The 21,275-nt window shown below is 41.2% G+C and overlaps 1 protein-coding gene across 2 annotated transcripts in view; it reads left to right on the top strand.

Moving 5' to 3' along the window:
• LOC141272921 (lysosomal alpha-glucosidase-like) overlaps positions 1 to 21,275 on the top strand; it is a 352,018-nt gene that overhangs the window by 127,762 nt on the left and 202,981 nt on the right. For both annotated transcript variants that reach the window (XM_073684115.1, XM_073684114.1), the window contains 4 exons: positions 9,232 to 9,397; positions 11,226 to 11,322; positions 11,496 to 11,615; positions 20,585 to 20,703. In XM_073684115.1, coding sequence (XP_073540216.1) covers positions 9,232 to 9,397; positions 11,226 to 11,322; positions 11,496 to 11,615; positions 20,585 to 20,703 — 502 coding nt within the window. The remainder of the gene's footprint in view (positions 1 to 9,231; positions 9,398 to 11,225; positions 11,323 to 11,495; positions 11,616 to 20,584; positions 20,704 to 21,275) is intronic.

Below are 21,275 nucleotides of genomic sequence, written 5' to 3' on the forward strand. Positions count from 1 at the left end.
GGACTAATAGACCAAGTCCCACACACCGCTAGAAGCCCAACTATTTTTTCAGAGCTAGATGCAGAAAAAAATTATATTCAATTTGCAACCTGCTGGAGGTCAGTATAGAAGGACTAATAGAACAAGTCCCACACACTGCTAGAAGCCCAAATATTTTTCAGAGCTAAATGAAGAAAAAAATTATTTTTAATTTGCAACCTGATGGAGGTCAGTATAGATGGACTAATAGACCAAGTGCCACACACTGCTAGAAGCCCAAATATTTTTTCAGAGCTAGATGCAGAAAAAAATTATTTTTAATTTGCAACCTGATGGAGGTCAGTATAGATGGACTAATAGACCAAGTCCCACACACTGCTAGAAGCCCAAATATTTTTTCAGAGCTAGATGCAGAAAAAAATTATTTTTAATTTGCAACCTGATGGAGGTCAGTATAGATGGACTAATAGACCAAGTCCCACACACCGCTAGAAGCCCAAATATTTTTTCAGAGCTAGATGCAGAAAAAAATTATTTTTAATTTGCAACCTGATGGAGGTCAGTATAGATGGACTAATAGACCAAGTCCCACACACTGCTAGAAGCCCAAATATTTTTTCAGAGCTAGATGCAGAAAAAAATTATTTTTAATTTGCAACCTGATGGAGGTCAGTATAGATGGACTAATAGACCAAGTCCCACACACCGCTAGAAGCCCAAATATTTTTTCAGAGCTAGATGCAGAAAAAAATTATTTTTAATTTGCAACCTGATGGAGGTCAGTATAGATGGACTAATAGACCAAGTCCCACACACCGCTAGAAGCCCAACTATTTTTTCAGAGCTAGATGCAGAAAAAAATTATATTCAATTTGCAACCTGCTGGAGGTCAGTATAGAAGGACTAATAGAACAAGTCCCACACACTGCTAGAAGCCCAAATATTTTTTCAGAGCTAAATGAAGAAAAAAATTATTTTTAATTTGCAACCTGATGGAGGTCAGTATAGATGGACTAATAGACCAAGTCCCACACACTGCTAGAAGCCCAAATATTTTTTCAGAGCTAGATGCAGAAAAAAAATATTTTTAATTTGCAACCTGATGGAGGTCAGTATAGATGGACTAATAGACCAAGTCCCACACACTGCTAGAAGCCCAAATATTTTTTCAGAGCTAGATGCAGAAAAAAATTATTTTTAATTTGCAACCTGATGGAGGTCAGTATAGATGGACTAATAGACCAAGTCCCACACACTGCTAGAAGCCCAAATATTTTTTCAGAGCTAGATGCAGAAAAAAATTATTTTTAATTTGCAACCTGATGGAGGTCAGTATAGATGGACTAATAGACCAAGTCCCACACACCGCTAGAAGCCCAACTATTTTTTCAGAGCTAGATGCAGAAAAAAATTATATTCAATTTGCAACCTGCTGGAGGTCAGTATAGAAGGACTAATAGAACAAGTCCCACACACTGCTAGAAGCCCAAATATTTTTTCAGAGCTAAATGAAGAAAAAAATTATTTTTAATTTGCAACCTGATGGAGGTCAGTATAGATGGACTAATAGACCAAGTCCCACACACTGCTAGAAGCCCAAATATTTTTTCAGAGCTAGATGCAGAAAAAAAATATTTTTAATTTGCAACCTGATGGAGGTCAGTATAGATGGACTAATAGACCAAGTCCCACACACTGCTAGAAGCCCAAATATTTTTTCAGAGCTAGATGCAGAAAAAAATTATTTTTAATTTGCAACCTGATGGAGGTCAGTATAGATGGACTAATAGACCAAGTCCCACACACTGCTAGAAGCCCAAATATTTTTTCAGAGCTAGATGCAGAAAAAAATTATTTTTAATTTGCAACCTGATGGAGGTCAGTATAGATGGACTAATAGACCAAGTCCCACACACCGCTAGAAGCCCAACTATTTTTTCAGAGCTAGATGCAGAAAAAAATTATATTCAATTTGCAACCTGCTGGAGGTCAGTATAGAAGGACTAATAGAACAAGTCCCACACACTGCTAGAAGCCCAAATATTTTTTCAGAGCTAAATGAAGAAAAAAATTATTTTTAATTTGCAACCTGATGGAGGTCAGTATAGATGGACTAATAGAACAAGTCCCACACACTGCTAGAAGCCCAAATATTTTTTCAGAGCTAGATGCAGAAAAAAATTATATTCAGTTTGCAACCTGATGGAGGTCAGTATAGATGGACTAATAGAATGATGCTATGCCCAAAAGATTTTACTTCACTAGGTGCAGTAAAAAAATTGGTATTCTATACACAGGTGTTATATCTTGCAACACAGATAGGCTACTCCACTGACTAACACACTCTGCAATAGGCCAAAAAGGATTAGCTTTGCTAGATTCAGCCAAATGCTGTGAAAAAAACTTGCACAGCACTGGCACAGGCCTGCCTGGCAAAAACTGATAGGAACTCATGTAACCTAGTCCTGAAAAGGACTGCAATTACAATTAGTCTTTACTCCCACAACCTATCTATTTAAGAGCACAGACCTCCCTGATAAAAGTCGTAGGAAATGCTGTAACCTAGTCCTTAAAAGGACTGCAATCACAACTATTCCCTACTCCCAAGCTATCTGTATATTTGTGCGAAAATTGGCTTGAAATTAACAAGGTATAGCGCACACAGCAACAGCGGTGCCGTCTAACACGCAGCTGCAGCAGTGAGAAAATGGTGGCGACGGGGAAAATGGCTTGGTCTTATAGGGCAAGGACATGTGACATACACTGCCAATGACACATGCCCTTGCTTGTGTGAAAAAAAGCACTTCGCTCCGTGTGTGCGCTGCTGATAGGCTGACAGATTGCACCTCCCCACTGCAAATGCGGGAAAGAGAAAAAAAAATGGAGATCTTCATTGTTCCTGCAGAGATCCATCCCCTGCCCCTCCCCCCACCCCGCTGTACACTCAAACTGCGTATTAACATTAATTTTCATCATTACTGAGAAAAAATCCAGTTATGATTTTGGTGCACGAACAGTTATCGAACATAACCTCGAACAGCCGAATTTTTCTCAAATTGTTCGTGTTCGCCGAACGGCTCGAACACCGCCCAAAACAGCTCGAATTTGAGATTGGCGAACAGTTCGAGTAGAACAACGCTCATCTCTATTACTGGTGAATGTATTTTTCACCGCTGAAACAATGCAAAAGTGCAAAAACGCAGGAAAAACACTACGTGTGAATATAGCCCATGATGTGGTTGAGCATTTTTGGTTTTGGTTATTTATTTTGCCTTATATACAAGTCATTACCCTGGAAAGAATGTTTCTTAACATTTTTTCCAGGAAAATCCATTTTAGCTAAGTTTTTGTATGTTTTATTTTCAGTCCGTAAAAGTGGCATAATACTCTGACAGCATTGTTCACAGCAGTGACCTGGGATTCAGAGATGCTTCCAAGGGTCTTCCCCATGCTGTTCCCATGTCATTTCAGCACTGTTTCCATCGATTTTACCAATTTTCAGACCTCATCCAGACCTCTGGGAAGTGGGGGCAGGGGCGCCGGACAAATGCTTGAGCTTCCCATTGACTTACATTGGGCTCGTTACTCGGGTTGAGCCCCCGAGCAGTACGATTTACTCGACCCAAGTAACGAGTATCCAAGCATTTTAGTGCTCACTCATCACTACTGACCATACATCACAGGACACTTGAATATACCCGAAGGTCTGCAATGACTTTCATAAATTTTAGAATCCTTTTACAAACATGGCAAATTATGTGGGTATTCCGGAGTGTCTGTAAAAATGAAACGATCCAGTTTATTACTACTAATTATCACTGTATTCTGTGTCACGTGGAATTCACTTCAGAGAGTAAAGTTTGAAGATCTTTGAGGAAAATAAGGAATTGTTTTATGAGGGTTTAGACATTGTACCTGGCCGCTTGTATTACATTTGTTAATTATTGTTAAACCGTATTGTCAAAGAAAGAATGCAAGAATTGTCTGCAAGTTCTCCCATTAACCACAGCTAGATACATGCTAAACAGTGTGTGTAAACATTAAGGTGTTGTAGTATGTTTCCTAGTAAAGATCAAGAAATTAGGAATCTTTGAGGAATATCTGCACCCTGAATAGAGCAGTTTTTTTTGTTTTTGTTTTACCAAGGCACATTTAGTAAAGCTAAGGCCACGGCCCCACTATCAGTATTTGGTTTTGGCTCCTACTCCTGAGAAAAAATACTGACCGAATACTGGCCAAATACTGATAGTGGAGCCGTGGTCTAATAGAAATTCTGGCATTGGTACCCATTGTAGCCAAACACAGAAAAGCTTTCATTTTATCAGAACAGTTTAACAAACAAAAGCTCTAAATGGCTTGCTTTCAGCAACATGGCCAGTTTTGACATTTAGTTGCTAATAACCCTGTCACTGTAGAAAAGGAACTGATGTGAATTTTGCGGTGGCAATCGGGGTAATGGTAGTTAGAGTTGATATCAGATGTGATTTGTCAAAAATCACAGCTGCAATGAACCCCTGGGGTTAGTAATGGAGAGGTGTCTGTCAGAAACCCCCATCACTAACCCAGTAATCAAAAATAAAAACACAGAAAAAAACACTTTATTTGAATAAAGACTCTCCTACACTATCCCTCGTTCACCAATTTATTGAAGAAAAAAAAAAGCCCATGCAGGTCAGGCATAATCCACCGAACGTGAAGCAGTCCAGAAAAGGATACCTGAGAAACATAAAGCAATGGAAACAAAAACAAAATACACTCCCTCGTTCACCAATTTATTATCCAAAATGTTCCCACTAAGCTCTGATTTAGTCCATGTTTGGCTACTATGCATAGCTGTAAAGTGACCGCTATTCACAGGCGCTGGGTACTCAAAACAACGCTCATCATCATCACTTGCTCCCGCTGAGTTCAGCGAGACTTGGCGGCTCTGATGAGCATTGACGTCAGTATCCAGCACACGTGAATATTGGTTACTTTCCTGCTATCCACAGTCACCGGAGACAGATTTGGGGAACATGAACTACAGGGCCGGAGTCACCACAGGGCACATCTGGGCAAGTGACAGGGTCCTGGACAAATGAGGGGGCCCACTCGCAGTTGGGGACACCAGCATTTGACATGTGGGGTCCGTGAGTCGGGGGGGGGGGGGCATCAGACTGCTTTCAACTGTTTCATACCCTCTCCCATCATTCTCCCTCTGCGTCTGAGCTCTATGACGTCTCAGAGCAGAGGTCTCGATGACGTCACTACAGAGCTCCTTCTATGCTGAGAAATGCAGAGGGTCAGAAGACGCTGAGGAGACCGGAGTATCAGGGGAGCGGGGAGAGGTGAGTATTTGATTATTTATTGATCATAAGTTGAACATAAGCCAGAATGGTACTAATAAGATCATCAACTCATCTTGCTGCAAATAAACACATACTGTCCTGTTGATGGAAAAAAATAAAAACAGTTGGTGTTTGTTTACATTCTGAGTTTTTGATGGGTTATTTTCCACAGAAAAAATGTATCATTTATAGTACCTGCAAAGTTAATGAGATTTCTGAAATCTCATGCACATGCTGCTTATTTTTTTCTTGCGGATTTAAACCATCTATGCGTTTTTATCAACTCTGCAGCATGTCAATTTTTTCAGCGTTTTTGTAGCTTTTTTACCTATTCAAATGAATGAGAAAAAAAAATGCAATTAAAAACACATAAAATGCATGCAAAAAAGTGTCAAAGCTGCATAAAAAATGCATGTATGTTAAGAATTGTTTTTTTTCTGTAAAGTTTTTGGTGCAGAAAAAACTGCTGCAAATTCTCAATGTATACACATACACTTATGGTTCTCAAAATATAGGGACAGAAAAACAAATAATTTTTCAGTGTTTTATTATGTAAAAGTAAATAAAACATAAAAAATACACTGCTCAAAAAAATAAAGGGAACACTTTAACAACAGAATATAACTCCGAGTAAATCAAACTTCTGTGAAATCAAACTGTCCACTTAGGAAGCAACACTGATTGGCAATCAATTTCACATGCTGTTGTGCAAATGGAATAGACAATAGATGGAAATTATTGGCAATTATCAAGACACCCTCAATATAGGAGTGGTTCTGCAGGTGGGGACCACAGACCACATCTCAGTACCAATGCTTTCTGGCTGATGTTTTGGTCGCTTTTGAATGTAGGTTGTGCTTTCACACTCGTGGTAGCATAAGACGGACTCTACAACCCACAGAAGTTGCTCAGGTAGTGCAGCTCATCCAGGATGGCGCATCAATGCGAGCTGTGGCAAGAAGGTTTGCTGTGTCTGTCAGCGTAGTGTCCAGAGACTGGAGGCACTACCAGGAGACAGGCCAGTACACCAGGAGACGTGGAGGGGGCCGTAGGAGGGCAACAACCCAGCAGCAGGACCGCTACCTCCACCTTTGTGCAAGGAGGAACAGGAGGAGCACTGCCAGAGCCCTGCAAAATGACCTCCAACAGGCCACAAATGTAAATGTGTCTGCACAAACGGTTAGAAACCGACTCCATGAGGGTGGTATGAGGGCCCAACGTCCACAGATGGGGGTTGTGCTCACAGCCCAACACCATGCAGGACGCTTGGTATTTGCCACAGAAAACCAGGATTGGCAAAGTCACCACTGGTGCCGTGTGTTCTTCACGGATGAAAGCAGGTTCACACTGAGCACATGTGACAGACGTGACAGAGTCTGGAGACACCGGGAAGAGCGATCTGCTGCCTGCAATATCCTCCAGCATGACCAGTTTGGCAGTGGGTCAGTAACGGTGTGGGGTGGCATTTCTTTGGAGGGCCGTACAGCCCTCCATGTGCTCGCCAGAGGTAGCCTGACTGCCATTAGGTACCGAGATGAGATCCTCAGACCCCTTGTGAGACCATATGCTGGTGCGGTTGGCCCTGGGTTCCTCCTAATGCAGGACAATGCCAGACCTCATGTGGCTGGAGTGTGTCAGCAGTTCCTGCAAGATGAAGGCATTGAAGCTATGGACTGGCCCGCCCGTTCCCCAGACCTGAATCCGATTGAGCACATCTGGGACATCATGTCTCTCTCCATCCACCAACAGACTGTCCAGGAGTTGGCGAATGCTTTAGTCCAGGTCTAGGAGGAGATCCCACAGGAGACCATCCGCAACCTCATCAGGAGCATGCCCAGGCGTTGTAGGGAGGTCATACAGGCACGTAGAGGCCACACACAATACTGAGCCTCATTTTGACTTGTTTTAAGGACATTACATCAAAGTTGGATCAGCCTGTAGTGTGTTTTTCCACTTTAATTTTGGGGGTGACTCCAAATCCAGGCCTCCATTGGTTAATAAATTTGATTTCCATTGATGATTTTGTGTGATTTTGTTGTCAGCACATTCAACTTTGTACAGAACAAAGTATTCAATGAGAATATTTCATTCATTCAGATCTCGGATGTGTTATTTGAGTGTTCCCTTTATCTTTTTGAGCAGTGTATATATATATATATATATATATATATATATATATATATATATATATATACATTTGGTAAAGCCAAGTTTATAAATATGGATGAGCTTTTATATGAGCAACTAAGCATAAGAGTATTTTCAATATTTACTGCTGTGTCTTGTCCATATAAGACTGGGGATACATACAAATTTTCCAATCAATCTACATTAGAAATGCAGAGGAATATTTTACTCCTCAGCACTGGGTAATATGCTTTTGTACAATATTAGAATGCCAATTTCATGTATATTTCCTACTGAACCACATGCCTGTCCACAAACTCTGTAATTTAAAACTGCAAGACAGATGGCTAAAAGCATCTTTTACAATATTGTAAACAAATGTTAATTTAGTCGAAATTGGACCAGAGAAGTAGCGGAGCATAATAGGAATGGTCTGCTTACCTCTAAAGTGCACTTTAATCATGCTGAAATGTGCCTGATATGCTTGTAAGGGTTTTTAGGGAGAACTGGGTATGTGAGGAATTCAAGTAAAGTCTGCTGATGAATGCTGGCTCAGCTCATTCACAGCATGATGATCGCGGTGTTATATAATATCACAGATCTGTTATAATGTCGGTTTAGAAGAAAATAATATAGGCTAAAGTGTTGCTGTTAGAATAGCAACCTGGCTCAATGAGACAGAGTGGCCACGCCAAGGATAGATATTAGTGGTGACTTTGGGCAATCTCATGTAATCTGAACAAAATTGATGCTTAATATTTTGGCATATGCTTAAACTGAGATGATGGAGCCAACCTCTGGGACCTCAATTTGTGGAAGCCACGATGTAGTTACCCTCTCTACAATCTAGCCCTATTTCTCTGAGGGTAGGGTCACCCGACCGTTTTCTCCACATCCAAGAAAAAAGGTCTGATTACTCTGATCAGATTTTGATCAGAATGTTATCAGTTTTTCTCAGATGTGGAGAGGGAAAAAAAATGTATCCACCTTCTCCATTCTGTCAGTCTGTGAAAATCAGACCGCACTTGAAAGTCACCCAAGGGTGGTCTGATTTTTTTTCAGGTTCCCGAAAACTTGCTTTGTCGCCTTGGTTTGACACTCAGATCAAAATTGGACTTCTCCAATTATTCCCATCGACGAAAAAATGTGACATGTGCACAGCCCCGTAGAATATAATAGGTACAAGTGTCATTTGTAGCCCATTGATATTAATGGGTTGGATTTAAGAAAAGATCTTCTGCACTTGCATAGTTTACATATGTTTATTTTCTAGCATCAGTATAGAAAAAATAGAAAACTCATCAAAATAATAAACACAATGAATAATATAAAAAAATATATAAAGTAAAAATAAACGCGTCAATAAAAACAAAAAAAAATTGTAAAAAAATAAGAGAAACTATCCTGATCTAGATTTTCTTACTCAAGTGGGAATGAGTTGAGCCCACTTAGCTGGAGATATGCCTATGACGCATTTGTGCCTTGTGAACATGGCCCTAAAAACATTTATTGCCATTTGAGTATTTCTTTATGACAAAAAAAGAATGAGGCTAGGTTCACATCTACTTTGGAGGCTGCATTGCAGATTTGATTATTTTTAGTAGAACAAATAATGCATCATGGTGAAATGACAGACACCATGTTTGAAATCTGATATATCCCATTATAAGTCGAAAGGGTCTGTCTGGTGCTGATGGTTGACAACATATCCTAATGCTAAGCAGAGCGAAGAAAATGTAAAACGCTAATGATAACTTCTCAGTGTTATTACAGATCTCTTCATTTTTGTTTCCTTTAGATTAAACACTTCTCTGGCTCCATTGCTGTTTGCAGACCAATTTATTCAGATGTCCACCTCCCTTCCTTCAAACTTTCTTTATGGACTGGGTGAACATCTTACTTCAATTAACCTTGACCTGAACTGGACAAAATTAACATTTTGGAATAGAGACTTAATACCTCGGGTAAGGAAGGTGGTAACTATTCATTGAGCATCTATCTATCTATCTATTCATCTATCTATCTATCTATCTATCGATCTATCTATCGATCTATCTATGCCTCTATCTATCTATCTATCTATCTATCTATCTATCTATCTATCTATCTCACGGATTCACTCTCTCAGGTAGGCACTAGAGTTCACACAGGCACCGGACTCCATAAACTTGCACAGTTCTTTAAACTCCTTCATGCCACGGCCAATTTCCATTTTTTTGTTTCCATTTTTTCCCAGAGCCATAACTCCTTTATTTTTTTGCCCACATAGACATACGTTTTTTACGGGACGAGTTGTACTTTTGAATGACACCATTCATTTTACCACACAGAGTACTGGAAAATGGAAAAAAAATTCCAAGTGCGGTGAAATTGTGGAAAAAAACGCAATTCTGACATTGTTTTCTGAGAATTGTTTTTACAGTGTACATATTGTGGTAAAAATTACCTTGCAATATAATTCTCCTCATCAATTTGATTATAGTGATACCAAACACATCCAGTTTTTTATTATTTTAGTGGTGAAAAAAAAATCAGAAATGTGCAAAACAAAAATGTATTTGGGTTGTGCTGCCATTTTCCGAGACCAGTAACAATTTAATTCTTTTGCTAGGCAATTCCGGCGTGTTTTGTGGCTATCTAACAGCCGCAAAACAGGCAGCCGCACGGGACGCAAACATCTCACATGAGCACCCGCGCTACTCAGTGCATACCCAAGCACCCTTGGCAAACTCTAGTAATGAGCACTTGCGCTCATCACTGCCTAGCTCCCCTAGCTGGCCGCGACAAGTGAACACTCTGCCTATTTCTAGTCATAGCTAGCCAGGTGCCTCTAATCAGGACCTCTAGTGCTTAGTTCTAGGTTTTAACCTTATCCTACATGCCTTTCCTACACTATCTATCTATCTTTCTTGCTCTACCATATATTTATATTTATACTTTAGTTTGCAAAAGGGTTTATCCAGGCTTTTCACAAAGACTTGCGAATCCTCACATTCCATATTTATCAAATGTTTAATTCATAAATCTTTAGTACAAATGAAAATAAGAAACTTCTTAATTAGAGATGAACGAACCCGAACTGTAAAACTGGTGCTGAACTGCGGAAAGAGAGAGATTCCACACGTCCGCTCATCCCTATTTGTTATATATATTATCAGTGAAATGTGCTTCTTTCTGCTCCTGGACTGAACTTTCACTCTCAATTCATGGCACAAACTGTAAAATCTGTATTCAATGAACACAGACTTTTAAAATAACTGAGATAGGAGATGACCGTTGGTGTTCATAAAATTCTATGGAGATGAAAGGAACTAGAGGCAGACATTCTGCTGCAAGATCTCCTGAAGCAGCAGTTACATTTCTCCATAGAACGTTATGCGCTCTAACTGTCATCTCCTATCTCACAAATGGGGTAATATATGTTCACTGAATACAGATTTTAGCCGTGAACTGAGAATTTTGAGAAGGAAAGATCAGTGCAGAAGGAGAAAGAAGCAGATTTCTCTACTAAGATATATTACAGTTTCCTATTTCAATGTGTACTATTCACTTATGAAAAGAAATAAAATAAAACAACTGTTCTATCTCATGGAAGAGTGATGGTTACCACTGATCCACTGCTGCTGATTGGCTGCGTCAGTCACATAATATAATAATGCCACATAACCGCCGGAGGCACAGCTAGAACAACTTCGGCATGGATGTAAAACACAGAACAGTGCGTCGATAGAACCTTTTATTTTATCATTTTCTGTATGTTTGACAGTGTCTGTTTGATTCTCATACTTCTAGAAAGATGCAAACCTGTATGGAACTCATCCTTTCTATGTTGCATTTGAAAAAGATGGTTCAGCTCATGGAGTATTCCTGCTTAACAGCAATGCTATGGGTAAGTATGTAATGTAGAATGGAAAAAAAACAGTTAAAAATTGATTATCTGTGAGGATGAAAAGTTCTAATGACGTAATACATACAGAATATTCCTTCTATAATATTTTAGATAATAATGATAAACACTACATAACATTGTACACAAAATAATATTTGTTAATATTTATCTAGATATCATACTACAACCCACTCCTGCTTTGACCTGGAGAACTACAGGAGGGATTTTGGATTTTTATGTTTTTTTGGGTCCGGACCCAAAATCAGTTGTCAAGCAATACCAGGATGTTATTGGTAAGAAAAATGTATACAATTTGTATGCGATCTGTTTTATTCATATGTTTTTTTCTTGAAATATTTGATACCAATTTGATTTCTGAAGAAAAAAAAAGAGGTAATTTTGTTGTTGATACAAAATCCAACATTCAAGCTACAGATAAGAATCTTCACTCACCACAGAACTTGCATTGACATTTTAATTGACCTGAGAAATATTAACTATTAGGTTTGATGCTTTGGAAAATATGCATTATTTATGTAGCCATCCATAATATGTACTATGAATTACATGCTATTCAAACATTTACATCGTTGCGTCAACTGCGGGAGTTGTCGCTGATCAAAAGTAGAAACTGGCTATGGCTTTTGGCAGTGGTAGTTAAAGAGTAACCGTCGTTTTAATTTTTATTTCGTAAATCAGTAGTACACATGAAAATAAGCAACTTTGAGATATATTTAATCAGAGAAATCTGCTTCTTTCTCCTCCTAGACTGACAATTTTTTTCTCCAAATTCTCAATTCACGGGTAAAATCTGTATTCAGTGAAGACAGATTGTTACATTACTGAGATATGACAATTGCTACTGATAATAGTCTATGTACATGAGTACCTCTGCCTCTTGCTGCTCCATTCTTCTCCTCCCATCTACATAGAACCTTATCAGCAGCAATTGTCATATCTTATGTCAGTAATCATAAAATCTGTATCACTGAATACAGATTTTACCCGTGAATTGAGAATTTTGAGAGTGAATTATCATTCCTGGCAAAGAAAGAAGCAAATATCTCTGATAAAATATATTGCAAAGTTACTTATTTTCACCTATATTATTGATATATGAGAGAAAAATCAAAGCAATGGCTATTCTTTAAATAAATGACCCTATCACATTTAGAAGTTTGTCAAAGGTATGCAAAAGTATGTTAGGGATGTGTCGTTCCAGATATTTGATGTAGTAGAAAATATTTTATTATTTAAAAATAAAAAATACTTATAAGCTATCTATGGTATAGGTTTATGTTATTGCTAACACGAAAAATGGCATTATGTTACAAAAGTTCAGTGTTGGGTCCACTATTATTCAACTTATGTATTAATGATATACACTGGGGAAAATAAGTATTTGAAACACTGACAATTTTGCATGTTTTCCCACCTACAAAGAATGTAGAGATCTGTAATTTTTATCATAGGTACACTTTAACTGTGAGAGACAGAATCTAAAAAAAAATCCAGAAAATCAAAATGTATGATTTTTACATACTTATTTCATGCAATAAAATGCAAATTAATTATTTGATCACCTACCAACCAACAAGAATTTTGGTTCTCACAGACCTGCTAGTTTTTCTTTAAGAAGCCCTCCTACTCTGTACTCATTACCTGTATTAATTGCACCTGTTTGAATTCGTTACCTGTATAAAAGACACCTGTCCATACACTCAATCATTCACTCTCCAACCTCTCCACCTTGGCCAAGACCAAAGAGCTGTCTTTGGGACAAAATTGTAGACCTGCACAAGGCTGGGATGGGCTACAGGACAATAGGCAAGCAGCTTGGTAAGAAGGTAACAACTGTTTGCACAATCATTAAAAAATGGAAGAAACGCAAGATGACTGAATAAAATTAGGTGAGTCACTTATATAGAAGGATCCCGGTGTACTTGTGGATCACAAACTAAACAGCAGCATGTAATGTCAATCAGCGGCTTCTAATGCTATGTTCACATTGAGTTTTTTTGAGCTTGACAAATCTAATACGTTTTTCAAGTGTAAACCGCTTCAGGAAATAACATTTTTGGAGGCGTTTTTGAAGGAGTGTCTCCTTTCCTGAAGTAGTTTTGAAGAGTTTTTTTTCCTTATATGCTTTTTTGTAGCCTTTTTATTTAACAGTGCCAAATGTGGAGTGAATTCCATCAGGACCTACTTCAAAGAAATGACATGCACTTTATTTTTTCCACTAGGCTTTCTTTTCAGGGGGATTTTGGAGTGGATCATCTCCTAAAAATTCATACTGCGATTTATCTGGCATATGTATTTTCTTTCATAGAGAGGATGCCCTGTAATTGCATAACATACAAATTAGAGCAACTAAAGTAGTAAAGGAACATAGAGAATCTTGATTAAAAAAAATTCATTACTTTAGTCTTGAGTGGAGGAGTCTAATGAAGAACATGATTAAGCTACAAAAGTATATGAATGACCTGTATAAAACTATGGAAAACAATTGCTCCATGTAACATACCGTCAAAAGAGAAAGAGACATTGACTCTGAAGAAAATATGGTTAAATCTCTAAAGTCCACATAGAAAAAAGAAAAGCCAAAAAGTTGTCACAGACTCATATGGAATGATAGTCATTGTAAGACCATGTTCACACTTTCAGTATTTGGTCAGTATTTTACATCAGTATTCGTAAGCCAAAATCAGGAGTGGTGTAACACGGGTACTTTAGATGCAGTGACACAGAAACACAGAGCAGCCAATACAAGGTTAATAAACAGACGAAGTTTATAATAACAGGGTCAATCTCCACACAGGGAGTAACAGGGGAAAATATCGGGGAAAACAAGGGAAGTAGCAGGCAAAAGTCTTTAACTGATAGTTCACAGTTTAACTAGATATAGCAGAGTCGAACCGGTTGTTATCGACAGTTCCACAGACCCTGCGTCTCTTCTCTAGTCGGCTTGACTCCTCCGGTCCACTGCAATCAGCTCTTGCTCCCAGTACTGGAGCCAGGAGCCTGGACCCTCTCACACTGCTCTCCTGAGCGGGACTCTGCTCTCACTTTCCTGCACAAAAGTCCTCGTCTCTCCCTCTCTCTAGCCACGCCACCAGTTTTACGGTCACCTGACCTCCCAGCTCTCACTCTGGACACACCCCCAGCTTCCCAGTCACCTGACTCCTGTGCTGGAAGTCTGTCTTCCCCCTGCAACCAAAGGTACAGCCCTGGCAGTTCCGGATCCCTTGTTCTGACAGTACTTACACCCCGGTCTTCCCTCTTACAGTGGGACAGTGAGAAGAAAAGTATAATAGAAACACGTCAACACTTCTGTATTTATCACCCACTCCTGGTTTTGGTTTACAAATACTGATGTGAAATACTGACCAATTACTGAATGTGTGACCGTGGCCTAAGAAGCGTAAACTTAGGAGAGTGGTAAATACTGGTGCACAAAAATGTGGTGCTCAACTATTATAAACAGAGTTGTAAAATATTGAATGTAGTGAAGGAAAAAGTAGGACAACACTCATCATAAGATATAGTGATGAGCGAGCATGCTCGCTACTGCTCGGTACTCGCCCGAGCATCTTACTTCTCGAGATGCTCTGCGTTCGCCGAGTATTTCCGGGGTTGCTTGGCGGGAACTCGGGTCCCCTCCCTGCATGTTTGGCGCTCTTTAAGCGCCAATCAACATGCAGGGATTGTCTGCCACACACTGTAATGCCGCAGTCATGTTGGTTGTGGCATTACAGTGATTGGCTGGCCGCACAGCGTCATCAGGTCTATATTAGACCTGGCACCGCCGTGCTCGTCACAGTCTACTCCGCAATCAGGCAGTGTAGATAGAGGTGCTGCTGAGCTAGGGAGAGATTTCCTTATTAGTTAGTGTAGGTATTCTACAAGATTCTCTACATATCCATCTCAACTAACAGTCCTTCTGAGGACTAATCCAGCTGCAGAGATATCAGTGCTAGGCAGGCAGGGTATATAGCAGACTGCAGGTGCTTTTACAGATATTTGTAGAAATAGGCTCAGGTATCAGGGGCCAGAATAATTTTTTTTTTTTTATCTTATTTATTATTTGCTTAAAAAGCAATCCAGAGAACACATTTTTCTGCACCATTTGCTTGTTGACACTGCAGAATACAGCCAGGTCCTTTCCATATTACAGCAGTAAAAATCTAGCTATTTAAAACTGTGGTTTGTCCATCACACGAATCACATATAATTGCGTTGAAAATATTACCATTTCTGGCCTCCATTGAAATTTTTTGCAGTGTGTCAGTGAACTTATTGACACGAGGTCGGCGCTGTTAAAAATAGTTACCTACTGGTCAGTTATTTAAAACTTTTGTTTGTCCGTCACACGAATCACATATAAGTTTGCTCCAAATTCAGCCATTTGTAGTGAGCGTGGAAGGTATTGTCTGATGGTTCATGCAGAGGCCGAGGCCGTGGACAAACTGAAATTGGGCCACAACAAACACCCACATCTTCTCGCCTGACATTCCTGTCCCAAGTAATAGGGGACCGCAGAACACCACTATTGAACACAGAGCCGTGTCAAAAGGTTATTGGTTGGATAGCAGATAATGCTTCCAGTCACTTAGCCACCACCACCCTGTCTGCCACACGGTCAAGTCTCAGTAGCCGTGAGTCTGGACTGCATATTCCTCACCCTGATCTACTTCCTCCCACCATGCCGAGTGCCCAGAGACAACTGATCCCACACTTGGACACTCCAAAGAGCTGTTCACTTTTCCATTTATAGATCAGGGCCTCTTGCTTGGTCCACTTGAAGTGGGGCAAGAGGAGATTGCATGTAGCTATGCCCAAATATTTGAGTAGCCATGGTCATACGAAGGCGATGGTGGGAAAGTGTCATAAGAGGTGGATAATGATGAGACTCAATTGCCAGAAAGTAAGGAGGAGGACCAGGGTGCGGAAGTGAAAGACGAGGTGGTGGATGATGTAGTAACTGACCCAACCTGGCTGGAGGACATGCAGAGCGAGGACAGCAGCACACAGGGTGAAGGAGGCAGAGCACCCCAATAGGCAGGAAGAGGCAGTGTGGTGGCCACAGACAGAAGGCGGGAAACCGTTCCACGTAACACCAACACGACGGAAGTTGCCAGTACAACTGTTAGGTCTTCCCGAGTCTTTTTGTTTTTTAAAGACTCTTCCAATAACCCCAAAAAGGCCATTTGCACCACCTGCCAGACCAGAATCAGCAAGGGTAGCAAAGCTACCAACCTGACCACCACCAGCATGATTAGGCACATGGCAGTCAAGCACCCGACTTGTGGGCCGAACCCCAGGGTCCAGGAACAGTGTCTGCGGGTGACACCACTGATTCTTCCGCTGTTGTACATGCAAGCCAATCCCCTGTCCATAGTGTATGGGAAGATGCGTCCTGCCCTGCACCTGTCGTTGCACACTCTCCACTAGCACCATCAGCAAGCACGTCCTTGTCCCAGCGCAGCGTTCAGTTCTCCATACCCCAGTCCTTGGAATGCAAACACAAATACGCAGCCAATGCCCCACAGGCCACACTACTAAATTCCCACATTTCGTGACTGCTTGCGCTCGAAATGTTGTCTTTTAGGCTCGTGGAGATGGAAGCTTTCCGGAACCTGGTGGTGGCGGCCATCCCTTGGTACTCGGTCCCCAGCCGCCACTATTTCTCCTGGTGTGCCATCCCTGCATTACAGAAGTATGAGTCCCACAACATTAGCCGTGCCCTCAACAATGCAGTTACAGGGAAAGTCCACCTAACCACAGACACGTGGACAAGTGCTTGTGGGCAGGGATCGTACATCTCACTGATGGCACTCTGGGTTAATATAGTGGAAGCCGGGACCCAGTCGGACCTTGAGACGGAACACATCCCCCCCAACGCCAAGGATTGCGGGCACTAGATCAATCAGGGTTGCCCCCATAGTCTACAGCTCCTGCACCTCATCCTCCTCAGCCTTCTCCTCCTCTTCAGCCTCCATCTCCGAAATGACCACATCAGTCACAAGCTGAAATCACTGCCTCAGCCAAGCGGCAACAGGCTGTGCTGAAGCTAATATGCTTAGGTGACAAACTGCACAATGCTGAAGAGTTGTGGATAGCTCTGAAAGAGCAGGCAGATCTCTGACTGACATTGCTGAACCTACAGCCAGGCATGGTCGTGTGTGACAATGGCTGGAACCTGGTGGTGGCTCTGGGGCGAGGCGAGCTCACACATGTACCATGCCTGGCCCATGTGCTTAACCTCGTGGCTCAGTGGTTTCTCAAAACCTACCCGGAGCTGCCAGATCTGCTTGTCAAAGTATGCCGCCTGTGTGACCGTTTTAGAAACTCAGCTACAGCTTCAGCCGCCCTTGCCTTGCTTCAGCAGCGTCTGCAGCTTCCGGCTCACAGACTGGTGTGTGATGTCCCCGCGTGTTGGAACTCTACAGTGCAGATGTTGGGAAGGATTTGTGAGCAGAAGAGGGCAGTTGTTGACTTCCAGCATTAACAAAACCATCGGTATTCAGTTCAGACTCCACATATTAGACCTCAGGAGTGGACATGGATGTCAGACATCTGTACCATCCTCCAAAACTTCGAGGACTCCACCAAGATGGTGAGCGGCAATGACGCCATAATTAGTGTTACCATCCCGCTTCTCTGTCTTCTGAAATGCACTATGCTCACAATCAAAGAGGATGCATTGCAGTCAGAGCACGATGAGATGGAGCAAGGAACCATACAGGGTGACTACACACAGCCCAGCCTCATCTCATCCTAACATGGATTGGGTGACAATGAGGAGGAGGAGGAAGAACAGGAGCTAGTTTCATGCGCTATACTGTAGATGGTACTACCTGCACAAATGTCATACCGTCTGTTCAGCATGGATGGCCTGAGGACAGGAAGGAGGAGAAGGAGGAGGAGAGGATGGTCAGTCGTCCTCTTAGTGAGGACATGGAAGTCTTGCCTGTTAGCAATCTGGCATGCATGGCTGAGTTTGTTACGCTGCCTTTCCTGTGACCCTCACGTTCTCAAAATTTTGAGTGACAGTCATTACTGGTTGGTGACACTTCTAGACCCATGCTACAAGGAGAATTTTATATCTCTTATTCCTGAGGTGAACAGGTCTACAAAAATAGGGCAGTACCAGAAGGCTTTTGTTGCGGAACTATTAAAAAAATTTCCCATCTGAAAACGCTGGCGGCAGAGGTCACAGTTCGTTGGACAACCAAGGAGTTCAGGCGAGAGAGACGCAACTCTAATCCAGCAGAGGCAGGGGAACACTGTCAAAGTTCTGGGAGAGTTTTCTCAGCCCCTCCCATCGCACAGGCCCTGAGGCGCGGGGTACTCTCACAAGGAGTGCAAAGTCGTTGTACCGGAAATATACGGACGTGTGAAACCGGCCTAAGAAAGACAAAACTTCGCTTTTACTTTCTTATTCAGGTTTCTATTAACCTTTTGGACTAAACCGATAGCTCTGTAGTTGTTCAATAATAAAATTAATCATACAAATTGGTTAATAATTCTGCACACATTGTATAATAAGTGGGCCAGATAAGAAACCAGCTATATCAAACAAACAAAAAAAACACCAAAACCCATGATACTAAAGGGCCAGAAGGGGCTAAGCAAATAGAACTTAAAAAATACTCTTTATTGAATATGCATTAATAATATATACCGCTAATGAATAAATAATAAATCAGAGTAAAAAGATATACACTGCTCAAAAAAATAAAGGGAACACTCAAATAACACATCCTAGATCTGAATGAATGAAATATTCTCACTGAATACTTTGTTCTGTACAAAGTTGAATGTGCTGACAACAAAATTACACAAAAATCATCAATGGAAATCAAATTTAAGTGTGAAGGGAGCAAGTGTGTGTGTGAAGGGAGCAAATGTGAAGGGAGGACCGGGGAGCGGCGCCACCGGTCGGGATACTTCTGCTGCGAGCAGCCGGTCATCTCCCGGCTGCTCGCAGCGGAAGTACCCGCACAGGCAGCGCCGCTCCCCGGTCCTCACTAATACGATTCGCTGATTGGTCGCGGCCGGCGGCCACGACCAATCAGCGATATTGGCACCAAATTTAAACACCGCTCTGCTGATTGCGCCCGGTCGCCCGCATACATATTCTAGAACAACCGATGCGTTACAATCGGGCCACCATCTAGTAAAACATAAGCTCTTATGGTGATCGCCGCCCTATATTTTTTTTCACTACTTTCATTAAATCTCTGAAGGCAGCAAGCCTTTTTTATCCTAAGAGTTAAAGGAATCCTACAGGCATTGTCAGGTTGGTGCTGTTACACTGATTAAAATGATACTGGAGGTGAAGAAATCCGTCTTGTGGTTGTTGTTTAATCTGTGTTTGCAGTTTGGAGTTAATGAGATGCTTGTGCTCCGGGCGTGCCTGTGGGTGGGGCTTTATTTGGTGTTCTGGCCTTATCATGCTACTGCGCATGCGCCGCCACCAGCGCCATTTTGCTGAAGTTACTTTTTTTTTTTTAAAGACCACAATATTAACTGCGCAAGCGCAGTATTTAAAATGAAGGCAGGTCACTGAATGTTCAGTATTGAAAAAACTTGGCACTTGTAGTAAATTGGAGAATATTTTGAATATATTTATTTAACGTGCAGGCAATCCAAAAAGTGAAGACGTTTCGGTCATGTGACTTTCATCACAGATTGCACAAGACAGAACGTATATGCTAATGCTGTGGGTGACCAGTATGCATTGCAATGTGATAAGCCACAGTTAATTTATGTTTTGGGGGGGGGGCAGTCACTTTTTCACACAGGGCCCTGAAGATTTGGATTTTTTTTTCCCTAAATAATAAAGACCTTCATTTAAAAACTGCATTTTGTGTTCACTTGTGTTATCTTTGTCTAATATTTACATTTGTTTTGTGATCTGAAGCATTTAAATGTCACAAACATGCAAAAGAATAAGAAATCAGGAAGGGGGCAAACACTTTCACACCACTGTATAGCGTTCTAATGTTTGTTGATTCAGTGTTGTTGCCATTACGGCTCAGGAGAGAAATTTCTCCATTTTAGGATAGAATGGCTCATGTCTTATAATCTTATACCTTCCTGTGGATAGGAGAAAAAATCTAATGTATTAATTCCCATTTCCTTCATTCATCTTTTCCATCCGTTAGCTAAACTTGATGTATAAGTATCTTTTTTTCAACTGTATTATTTTCTATGTAATAAATAAAATAATTATGGATGCTCTCATTTTGCATTACAGGGTATCCCTTTATGCCTCCATTTTGGGGCCTTGGATTCCACCTCTGCCGCTGGGGTTACACCAGCTCTAAAATGACTAGACAAGCTATGAAAGAAATGAAAGATGCTAAAATGCCTCTGGTAACAAATTATAATATTCTGTTCTTTGATAGTAACTGCACATTATATACATTAGTTTCTACTAAGGTCTTGTTGCCCTTTGTCCAGCTGTCCGCTTTCTTTCCCTCCAGCGTGACACAAAAGCATCAGAGGGAAACTGATGTGGAAACTGAGCCCATAGTTTTCTATAAGGACTGATGCACTAAATTGTTATTAACCCCTTAACAACCAACAATATGCATTAAAACGGCCGGCGTAAATAGCACTTAGTTCTTCATTGCCGTTTTAAAAAGTCAAACGGAAATAACAGAATAGTGTCACCACGCAGCCAAAATTCCCGCGAGTGACAGCTGCACATGACAGCTGTCATCCTGCAGTATCGACCCTGGTCAGTTTTTGAGCCGATCGGGGCTGATTAACCCCTAAAGCACCGTTGCCAATCGTGACAGTGATAACTAAGTGGTTAAAAGGGGGGTTATAAGACCTCCTATCGCAGGATCGACCCCCCCCCCCGTGATCGAAATCGCCAGAGCCGATCGTTGCCATGGTACCCTGAGTCATCTGATGACCCCAGGGTATGGGGGCCTGTGAGG

Source organism: Phyllobates terribilis, unplaced genomic scaffold, assembly GCF_046119375.1.
Source record: "Phyllobates terribilis strain yellow unplaced genomic scaffold, ASM4611937v1 Scaffold_5__5_contigs__length_657084704, whole genome shotgun sequence".
In the NCBI taxonomy this organism is placed as follows: domain Eukaryota; kingdom Metazoa; phylum Chordata; class Amphibia; order Anura; family Dendrobatidae; genus Phyllobates; species Phyllobates terribilis.